The sequence below is a fragment of the Schistocerca cancellata genome, chromosome 2 (genome assembly GCF_023864275.1).
Source record: "Schistocerca cancellata isolate TAMUIC-IGC-003103 chromosome 2, iqSchCanc2.1, whole genome shotgun sequence".
In the NCBI taxonomy this organism is placed as follows: domain Eukaryota; kingdom Metazoa; phylum Arthropoda; class Insecta; order Orthoptera; family Acrididae; genus Schistocerca; species Schistocerca cancellata.
In genome coordinates this window covers 268,397,307-268,409,406 of record NC_064627.1, presented here as the reverse complement: position 1 = coordinate 268,409,406, position 12,100 = coordinate 268,397,307, and the positions used below count along the sequence as shown (strand labels likewise).

General features: G+C 41.6%; 1 protein-coding gene across 2 annotated transcripts in view; it reads right to left on the bottom strand.

Annotated features, from left to right (window-relative positions):
- Positions 1 to 12,100, bottom strand: part of LOC126145121 (chromosome transmission fidelity protein 18 homolog) — a 464,617-nt gene that overhangs the window by 389,809 nt on the left and 62,708 nt on the right. For both annotated transcript variants that reach the window (XM_049915535.1, XM_049915534.1), the window contains exon 9: positions 5,618 to 5,764. In XM_049915535.1, coding sequence (XP_049771492.1) covers positions 5,618 to 5,764 — 147 coding nt within the window. The remainder of the gene's footprint in view (positions 1 to 5,617; positions 5,765 to 12,100) is intronic.

Below are 12,100 nucleotides of genomic sequence, written 5' to 3'. Positions count from 1 at the left end.
TGGAAACCTGAACTGTTGGACTCTTGAAGATAGACACAAATTGTCTTGTGAAAGTCTACTTACAAAATTTCAAAACTCAGTATTAAGTGAAGAATCTAGAGATATTCTTCAGCCTTCTACACAGTGATCCCACTAGCACAACAAAGACAAGATTAGACTTATTACACCACAAACATTCACACAAGCATTTAAGCAGTCATCCTTCCCACACTCCGTATGTTACTGCAACAGAAAGAATGCCTAGCAGGTGGTACCACGTTAAGTAACCTTTGCCATGCACTTCAGAGTAGTTTTTCAGAGTATGTACATATATGTAGACATAGATGGGGCTTCGATTGCACCACGATTCCAAGGCAGCATTCATTCAATAGAATTATTTTTAATGTGAATGTAAGAAAAGCAAGCTTAATTTATAAAAGTTTCAGTTCATGGTATATATAATACCATCTTCTCAGTTACAAAGTTGTGAAAAAGGGTAAACCAAGCCATTCAATTATGGAGAGAGGATTTCATTCCTTTGTGAGTCAATCTCCCTTCTATCTTTTTGAACTCAATGCTTTACCATGCACCAAAAGATGTTGGGAAGGGAGGGGGGGGGGGGGGAGAAGCTACCTTTTTGTGGCTTCTTTGACATATTATGGTCAAGCTGATTTACAAAGCATAGACCAACAATTGGGTTAATCAAAGTTGTCTGCTGTACAAATACTCAACGTGCACTACAAGATTATTCTTGTGAAGTGGCTGATGGATCTGCTTCAATCTATAAAACCCAAATGACATCAACTAGTATTCATTGATTTTTGATTACTCTTAAGGTGAAGTAGCAGGCAGTATGTTTAACGCATCTAAATATAGGAGAGTATAAGCAATGCACTGAGTTAATGACCTGAAGTGTTACATGTAATTGATTTTGGAATCATCTTATTTACTGACATGTTAGATGCATCATACACAGTGCTGTCTGCTATTTAAAGTTGGTAGTAATTGGAAAGCAGTAAATACAAATTACCAGCATTTGATTTCGATTGCCACAGTGACATTAGTTGGTCACCTTGTCGAGAGTCCTCTTAAAATGCACGTATACTATTGTTACATTCTAATGACAAAATAGAGCTTCTCTTGGCCAAATTATTGTTTCAAGATCTTCAAAAAAGATTAACAAAGACATGTTGGGTACTTTTTGCAGTTAAGTTAGAGGTCATGATGAGATCTATCCCTAGGTCCATCCTGGCATTCACCAGTCTATTTTATAAAGCATAAAAAAAACTTATTATGCTCTTGAAAGAAGCAAAAACCGTCTATAAAACTGTAATACAATATTTATACGACATTTTAATCAACATATTTCTCTGAAAATTTAGAAAAATTAAAACTTTTAAACAAAATGAACAATGGTACACATACTATGGACTGTGAGTTTGATGAAAACTTGGGTATTACTGTGTCAGAACACACAGTTTGTCTTTCATTTGGCACAAATGCTTTGCTGCAACCAAAACAAGCAGACCTACTATACAATATGGTAGTGTTCTTTGGGACCCACCCAACCATCTCCCAAGTAAAACAAACAGTCTAGAGGTGTATGAAATTTCTGTAATGAATGAAAAGTGGTACTGTGCATTAGAAGAAGAGGGTTGCCATATCCCTTTTGCATCTCCCACTCTTGACACTTTGATACTCATGCCTACCAAACTGTCGTTTATTACAATATTTCAGTTTCCTAATTTACCTCTGATTCCAGTTTACATACTTGTCATTATTTGTCCTGTCCTTTGTTTACTCTTGCTGTATTATCTGTTGCACTATTTGCACCCCTGCTAGCCTTTCCATCTCCCAGTTCACTTTCCAAATCTTAGGCTGCTATCGAACTGACAGTCTGGTCACTCTGCTGAAACACTTTCTTCAGTTAACAAGCGGTTCCCATAATTCCTTATACACTGGTGGTTTAGCAGCATGGCCAGCTTTGTATCTGCCCATCCCTGCAGCTGACCATAGCTGTTCAGCTGCTTTTGACCATAAAGAGCAAGAAAGTCAGGCACATAGCTACGTCAGGGTGGGGTTAAGCACACTGCTACCTTGCCATGCAGCTCTGCATTTATTTTTGTTGCAGGGTTGAGAGTTCATCTCATTTGTTCACTACAATGTTTTATGAAGTTTGTACTTTTGTACAGCTAAATGATCTTCTGTGCAGAAGTTTTTATTGCTGATATAGAATATTGTCCTACAGTTCAGGATTCAGAAAATATGGATTACAGAAATAAAGTCATCAAATGTAATGCTTGGGAGAAACTATGACAAAAGTAACACATACCTTGTCAAAAGATGACAGTAAAATTCTGAAGTAGTTATCAAATTGATGATTTTTCATTTAATTCCTCATAATAATAATAATAATAATAATAATAATAATAATAATATACCAGGAATTTCATGAGCTGCTAGCATTGGATAAATGCAATACTTCCATAGACATCACTGGTGTCAGTATTTTCTTTTCCGTAACAAAGCAAAATGCAAAAGATCTCTGTCAGAGTCCATTTTGCAACTGTTTCATGCAAGCACAAAGCATTTGCCAAAGACATTCTGCCCTGAAGTTCAGTCAGGTGGGTCAACTGTGTGCCTACACCACCAGAATAGAAGCAGCCCCAACCCTGTCATCTGCATAAAGATAGTGTTCCCTTATCCATTTTGTTGCAATGAATGGAAGACCTAACTCTGTAGTGTTCCTTACTTCCACACTTTCTTAACATCCAACTTGTTGTATGCCACACTTCCTGCAGTTGCAACTTACCACAGATCATTTCGTATCATGGTTGTAATGTAATATTTACTTTATTATTTTTTCATTCATATTTCTTTTGATAGTCATTCACTTTAGCAATCATGTCTCTGCTGCTGACTCATTTTCATTTGTCACTGACTGGAAGGGAAAAAAGAGAAAAAAGAGAGCACGAAAGTTATTAGTTGTTGTTGTTGTTGTTCTTCTTCTTCTTCTCGTAGCAGTTGTAGTCAGTAGATGCAAGCCATTATGCATACTTGCATTTTATATCTGATACTGTTCAATATAAAGAGGCATTGATAAAAAATTTTGTGTAGCTTGCATAACTTCAAGAGCAACCATTGTTAATCCCACATATGTTTAAGCTCAAACAGAAAGCAGAAAGTAAATGTGGAGAGCAGATCGCAGAATTAAAAGGACTGGAGATTTCAGATACAAGCAAGACAAAGAAATACTTGTTTAAATTTCAATGTAAATGCAGCCCATGCTGTAACACTTCCCTTTCTCATAATCATGAACCTTCTACCAATGTGGAGCATCATATTGCAAAATTGCCATTTTTGGTACACTTCTTCCATAAAAAATTTGCAAATTAAAAGATTAAAGAGGTTGCAAATGGTCTTATTAATGTATTTATGCATGTTTTACTCTGGATTTTCCATTTTTACAAACTCTTTTCTGGCCTGTGTTCATGAAGTATTTCACAGCAACATCAATATGTAAAAGACTTTCAGTCTTCCAACAGTGTAATTGCTGAATTCAGACTGAACATCAGGTCACCACTGTCACAGCTTGAATATAAGCACTTTTTCTTTTAATTATTTCCTTCTCTCTTCATTATGCATGTCAATTGATCTTTTGTTTCCTTTCGTCCACACATGAAGTGTCTCTTTAATTGAAACTACAAGTTTAACGTTGTCAGTCAAAAATCATTAATACACTCCTGGAAATTGAAAAAAGAACACATTGACACCGGTGTGTCAGACCCACCATACTTGCTCCGGACACTGCGAGAGGGCTGTACAAGCAATGATCACACGCACGGCACAGCGGACACACCAGGAACCGCGGTGTTGGCCGTCGAATGGCGCTAGCTGCGCAGCATTTGTGCACCACCGCCGTCAGTGTCAGCCAGTTTGCCGTGGCATACGGAGCTCCATCGCAGTCTTCAACACTGGTAGCATGCCGCGACAGCGTGGACGTGAACCGTATGTGCAGTTGACGGACTTTGAGCAAGGGCGTATAGTGGGCATGCGGGAGGCTGGGTGGACGTACCGCCGAATTGCTCAACACGTGGGGCGTGAGGTCTCCACAGTACATCGATGTTGTCGCCAGTGGTCGGCGGAAGGTGCACGTGCCCGTCGACCTGGGACCGGACCGCAGCAACGCACGGATGCACGCCAAGACCGTAGGATCCTACGCAGTGCCGTAGGGGACCGCACCGCCACTTCCCAGCAAATTAGGGACACTGCTGCTCCTGGGGTATCGGCGAGGACCATTCGCAACCGTCTCCATGAAGCTGGGCTACGGTCCCGCACACCGTTAGGCCGTCTTCCGCTCACGCCCCAACATCGTGCAGCCCGCCTCCAGTGGTGTCGCGACAGGCGTGAATGGAGGGACGAATGGAGACGTGTCGTCTTCAGCGATGAGAGTCGCTTCTGCCTTGGTGCCAATGATGGTCGTATGCGTGTTTGGCGCTGTGCAGGTGAGCGCCACAATCAGGACTGCATACGACTGAGGCACACAGGGCCAACACCCGGCATCATGGTGTGGGGAGCGATCTCCTACACTGGCCGTACACCACTGGTGATCGTCGAGGGGACACTGAATAGTGCACGGTACATCCAAACCGTCATCGAAACCATCGTTCTACCATTCCTAGACCGGCAAGGGAACTTGCTGTTCCAACAGGACAATGCACGTCCGCATGTATTCCGTGCCACCCAACGTGCTCTAGAAGGTGTAAGTCAACTACCCTGGCCAGCAAGATCTCCGGATCTGTCCCCCATTGAGCATGTTTGGGACTGGATGAAGCGTCGTCTCACGCGGTCTGCACGTCCAGCACGAACGCTGGTCCAACTGAGGCGCCAGGTGGAAATGGCATGGCAAGCCGTTCCACAGGACTACATCCAGCATCTCTACGATCGTCTCCATGGGAGAATAGCAGCCTGCATTGCTGCGAAAGGTGGATATACACTGTACTAGTGCCGACATTGTGCATGCTCTGTTGCCTGTGTCTATGTGCCTGTGGTTCTGTCAGTGTGATCATGTGATGTATCTGACCCCAGGAATGTGTCAATAAAGTTTCCCCTTCCTGGGACAATGAATTCACGGTGTTCTTATTTCAATTTCCAGGAGTGTATTTCGATTACATGTTTCAGAGGTTTAAACCTCCATCACCAGCTGGATTTACAGGAATTAATAAGATACACGTGTTGTGTGTACGACTTTGGGGTGGCACAACACACACACATCTTATCGATTCACACAAATCCACCTGATTACAGGGGTTTAAACCTCTAAAACACACAGAGGCAATAAAAAAAATTTAACTGGTAACAGTAAACTTGAATTTCAATTGCTATCAGTAACAGTCACTGTAAATCCTAATTTAAAATGTTCACATTTAAAGGTCTCTCTTTGTCATTATAAGTATCACCACATATTCTGTTATCTAAAGATTATCTTTGTTATGAATTGATTTTGAAGTTAACATTATATAAACAGGAGATACTGTCAAAAGTTCTTAACACCACTGACACAAATTATTAATGCAAAAAGTATGTATAAAAATGACTGAGATGGTACCACAAGCTACATTATCAAAATATTACATACCTGCATGTCGTGCTACCATATGAGCAAGTGTAGTTTTTCCCAGACCTGGTGGGCCACACAATAATGCCATTTTATTCTGTGGGCAGCCATTTTCATCCAGATCATCAAAACTTTTTTCTTGAACTATTTTCTTCTGGAACCTGTTTTCTGAAAAGAAGAAAAAGATATATGTATATCTTAACAAAATAATTCAAATTAAGTTTTATGCATATTGTAAAAATGTGTGTGTGTGTGCGTGCGCGTGCGTGCGTGCGTGTGTGTGTGTGGGCGCGTGTGGGAGTGCGCGCGTGTGCAAGGGCATCTATTCCACATCTCCTCCTAAACTGCTGGACCAGTTTCAACCAAACTTGGCACAAATCGCTGTGGGGGTAAGAACCATCCAGCTATCAAAGGAGTGAAGGTGGGGATGAAAAAGAAGTGTCGTCCACGACACGTGAATTTCCAGACTTTATCTGCTCAGCATTTATGGCTACGAGCATTTAGCGACTTGTAACAGACATTACATGTAATTTCAAAGCAATACAATTTTTTTTCCTCACTGGCAACACTTATAAAACGATGGAAGGAAAATTATTTATCACTTACTACTTTTCTGCTGTTCATGAAGTAAAAGTACAGTATGAGACATGATGTTAAAATTTATTTCTTCTTCATTACTAAGTGTATTTGTGACCCATTTTAAAGACAGTATGCACATATACCACTGAAAGTAAGTGCAAAATTATATTATTGTAGGACACACAGTTCAGGAGTCATGAGGTCACAGACATTAAATGTTGTGGTTGGCAGGAGAGCCAACACCGTGTTACTAGAGGAAGCCGAAAGGCACGCGTTTTAGCTCACGCAGGCTGGCGTGAGGTCTGGAACAGGACAAGGAATAGAATTTAGATAAAATGGACATAGCTGGTGGAATACTTAACTTTAATCCATTAATGGTGAACGTCGCTCCTGACGGTACATGATTCAGTATCAATAGTAACTGGTAATGGCGCCTTGCTAGGTCGTGGTAAATGACGTAGCTGAAGGCTATGCTAACTATCGTCTCGGCAAATGAGAGCGTATTTTGTCAGTGAACCATCGCTAGCAAAGTCGGTTGTACAACTGGGGAGAGTGCTAGGAAGTCTCTCTAGACCTGCCGTGTGGCGGCGCTCGGTCTGCAATCACTGATAGTGGCGACACGCGGGTCCGACGTATACTAACAGACCGCGGCCGATTTAAAGGCTACCACCTAACAAGTGTGGTGTCTGGCGGTGACACCACATTAAGCACAAGACCAGATGCCGCGTCGTAATGGAGTGGTTGCACATAAATAAATACCTGGGCTTCACCGCTAGTTGACCATAGAATAAATTCTACATATACTTCTTTCCATACTACATAACTAAGAAAAGTAGTCATCAAAATCGAATAATGTTTTGTAAACCACAGTGCTTTACAAGGCAAGCTCATGTTGGAGATGGTATGACATTGCCTCCCTCTGTCCTCTGAACTGACTTGCCCAATTCCAAACCACAGTGCAACACAGAATTTTTCACTTCAGAAAACATCACCCGAGGTAAAAGAAGTGAAAAGTGACTGACAAAAGATCAAACCCAAGACATTCAGATTAGTATCATATTCTATTAGAATAGATGTGGCAGTTCAGCACTTTTCACTTCCACACCATGGAACCAGCAACATCAGGACAGGTATTTCCCAAGTACTATTGGAGACTACATGTGGTGAGAAGGAGAGTCTGTACCTCTGCGGTGATCTGACTTGATGCTAGTTGTCAGCAATGTTACATACAAAGTTGCACAAATAAATCTCTGCGCTACTATTCATAACCCAAACATATTTTTATCCCATAAGTGGTGATCCTACCTCAAGAACTGGAGCTTTGTGAGCAAATGATGCAAATACCAAAACCACACAAGGTCTGAGTACCAACAGTCTGCGAGACATGAGTATCGATCAACAAGACCTGAATGTCGGTGGTCTGCCATCATCGGATGTGGTGTTGGAACATCTGAGGGTGCAGCTATAATGATTGCATCATCAGTATCATCTACAGAATCACAATCTACATGAGCAGCAGCAATTGCTGCACCAGCAGCAAGAATTCCAGTGGGATCAAGAGTATCCCAACCAGGAAAATGCAGCTGCATTACAAAATAAATGTTAAGAGCAGAAACAGATATCACCAGTTGCAGTAAATACGAACCACGAGTCAGCTGATTCCTTTCTGCAGCGATAATGCCACTCAGCCGCAGCTGCCCTGTTTGTGGAACCCAGGGGCAGAAGTGCACTGTACAGCTTTCAGAGCACCGCCACTCTGGACAAGCAGCCCAGCACTATACTTCAGTCATGTCAAGAGCCATTCTGCTGCTGTTAGCGTAACAACGGCAGCATTTGTGGCACTGTTAAGAAGTCAAACAGCCCTCAAAGTGAGTGGTGTGATCAGTGAAAGACCGATGCAAGCAGCTGAAGGAAGAGATAGTATGGTGACTATCACCCACACATGTGCTATTGCTGCTATACATCAAGGAGCTGGTAGGTAGAAAATCATCCCAGTTCCTGCAAGGGCTGTTTGCTAGCACATTTTTAAGTGCTCGGCAAATTCCTGCACTCTGTATGGTTGTCACACTTGTGAGAAACATGCCACACTTTATACTGTCAATGATACAGGAACAGGAGCTGAATAAGTTTGCAGAAACTGCAAACAAAATTTCAGACGTTGCAACTCCACATATGCAGTGTGTCATATAATCACTCTGTGGTAAATTTAACATAAGCACAAGCACCAGGTTGTGGCTCTTGGAGCACATAAAGGATGGAGAAGCCACACATAGCACAGGAAAAGTGAACACACAGTTTCCACACCAGACTAGGATGAACATTTCCACCAGAGATGCTCTGTATGTAGGATACGTCAGCTTCCTGTGGCCAAAGGGCGAGCCTGTCTGCAAAATCTCAGCCAACAATCACAACACATAGTGGTGACATACAGAACCACCAAACTGCAGTTTTTTGTTGACACAGGCTCAGACATATGTGTGTTCTCAAAGGCAATCTTGTGGCAGGGGAGAATAAACAATAATTTCATTCTTATTGCAGAAAATGTTTCTCCCATACTAACTTACAGCTGGATGATGTTAAATTGGAACTTTGGCTTGTGAAGAACTTCCATGTGTAACTTGATTGTCAATGATGTCACCCACCCAATTATAGATCTAGGTTTTCTGTTCTTTTATGACCTTGTACTTGATGTAAGAAATAGTTGCATCCTGCACCAAACAACTTCAATAAGATTGGCCAGCCCCCTAATTGGGTATAGTGATTTGTCTGTGCATTCTGCCACAAGACTGCCTCCACTTTTACATCTATTAACAGAATTTCCACAAATCATGCGTCCAGTAGGCATACCCAACCGCCCATGCCACTCAACAGTGTATCATTTATTGAACACTGTCTTCTCTTGACCATGGTATTTTGGTTCTGACAAACTTCGGATCATCAATGTGAAACTCAATGTACGCACAGCACAACCACTGGAAAGCACATAAGCTCTGCCGCTACACCTGATGGCAAGGTAGCCAGTTGGTTCGAGACTGTGTGTTGTGGTTGTACAGTAGTATCCAAACTGGACCTTGTTGCAGCCTACACCCAGATCCCAGTGGCCATACACAAAATACCTATTACAACACCATAACAAACAGTTGAATTTCCTACAAGTGTTTATGGGCTGTGCAACACTGCACAAATTTTCCAAAGGTTTATTGATTAGGCCTAGACTTCTGTTACACCTACAGTGATGATGTGTTGGTTGCATCATCTTCACCAATCTCCAAAATGTGTTGCCATCCTGGGGGAGTATCCAGTGTCAATGACAGTGTGAAGACTCCGTTAATACCTAGGTGTGATAAACCCATATCGTTGCTTTACAACTTGTGCTGTTGAATTCCAGGTGTTACTCCATTTAGTCCTAGCTGGCATTGCAGTGCATGGTTCCACATTTCTCACGTATAATAACCAATTACAGAAGAGCATTCGAAGTATGCCATGTGAACCTCACGGGGGAAAGGGGGGAAAGGGTGCACTGTTCACACATCATTTGTAAGAGCCTCCTTAGTCATCTTTTCAGATGCTTCAGCATGCCCTGCGGGTGCAGTTCTGCAGCAGCGTGTCAATGGAGCCTGACAATCCTTAGGTTTTCTTCTAAAATACAGACAGAAGAGCAGTGCTCCTGGCAATCATTTTATATGGAGCTCCTAGCTGTCTATGAAGCCATAAAAGAGTTCAAGTTTATCTTCAAATGCCATGTCTCCACTATGTACACTAGCCATCGACCGCCAACATTTGCATTTTCGAAGTAGTGGAACAACTATCCACCAATCCAGTTGAACCACCTGAAACTTTTTGTCCAGTTCATGACTATCGTTTTGCACGTCAGTGGTGCTGGAAATGTGGTTTGATGATGCTCTGTCCAGAGTTGGGACCATGTCTCAAGCAATATATTTCAGTGAGCTGGTAATGGCACAGAACAATGAGACAGAACGAAGGACCTGCCACAAGGTACTTCAGCCATTCAATTGCAGCATGTGCTAGTGCCAAGTGCCAATGTAGCAGTGAACAAAATCACAGGCCAGCTGTGACCACACGTAACCATACTGCTATAGTGCTGAGTACTGGAGTCCTTACATGCATTAAGTGATCCAGGTATCCTTGCTATGAGAACACTCATTACGTAACACTTTGAATGGTCTGGTGTTTAAACATAGGAATGTTATGTTTTTCTCAGACATATTTGTTTAACTATGACTGTTTCCTTTACAACATATAAAGACAACACAGAAATATAACAGATGAAACATTTAGCAACAGAGGGTGACTGGTGTGTGTGTGTTTGGATGTACATGTGGTTATGTGTTTGAATGTGTGTACTTTTACAAGAGAAGGGGCAACAGCTCAAAAGCTAGTTTAAATACCGTTTTCTGTTACATGTTTCTACGCCTCACACTTCAGTCAGCTATAGGTGACTGGTTGCATTTTCTTTATTTCAATGTTATTGCATCCAGTAATTTCCATTGTTGTTTAACAGATGAAACACTTAATCAGAAATTTTCAATATACAACATGTGAGACCTGATTCTCTCAGCATATACATTGCTCCAATGATTTACAGGAATGCATCTGGGTGACATCAACAACAACTCAACAACCACCAATATTTCAACACGTGCTCACCCTCTCATTTCAAGGTAAACTGTAGCACTCATTTTCAAGGTAAATTGTAGCACTTAAACACAGCAAATTTAAAATCTCAGTTTGAAAAACAATTCTGGAAGATAAAAAGTCATAGACACAAACGCGCGCGCGTGCGCCCCCCCCCCCTACCCCACACACACACACATGCGTGCAAACCCCCCCCCCTCCCACACACACACACACACACACACACACACACACACACACACAGAGAGAGAGAGAGAGAGAGAGTAGAAACATTAGTTAACTTCAATAGCTTTCTTAATAACACTGACCCCATAACTGGAAATGCGTGCCAGAATCTCCATATTATGTTCCGTACAATGACTGATGCCAAGATGATGCTCTGCAATAGCAGTTTTGCTTGGCTGTTGTAACCATGTGTGGTACTTACAGTCAGTACAGTGTTCCTCTACAGTCCAGATAGTCTGATCAATATACTACATGCTGCAACTTCACGGAATATGATAGACACCAGTCTTACACAAACTAAGATCATCCTAAAGGACTCTAATCTTAGATGATGGTCAAAAAACGCATTTTTCATAATTTTTCCATAAAATATTACCAATCCTGTTGGAAATGCTTCCTGCATAAGGCAAAAAGGCTGTAGACGTTGGTGCCACCTCGGTATTATCATCACTCGCCCTGTGCACCATTGCTCAATAGTGCAATGCATGTTGCATCTTTCTTTCACAATAAGTATTCTGACAAAAGTTGAGCTCAAGATGGGCTAACTCCACTGACAACCTCTCAGCATCTGAGATTACATGGACCCTGTGAACTGAGGTATGAAGAACTCCTTCACACTGAGCCTGATGGTGACAGCTATCAGCCTCTAGAAACAAGTCAATATGAGTAGGTTTTCTACAAACTGCATGTTTCAATGTGCCATAAACCTTCCTCTTGACCTACACATCAAGAAAAGGAAGGTAGCCGACCTTTTCTACCTCCATCATAAAACAAATTTTCAGATGGAATGAATTCAGGTGTTCTAAAGAAAGTCAGAAAGATTCCACAACTGTGAAAAAATTATATAAATCTAGTACAGTTACAAGATCACCACCAATGTCTGTTTCTTCAGAAATTGTTAAAAATAAATATTACAAACTTCAATGGGTAAAATGATGATCTTAATACTAAGGCTGAATATGGTTGTCTCCTTGAAACTCTGTGGCAGGGATCCAAGTAAGGTTACGAACGATGGCGTTGTAGATAGTACAACATACTGAAGTT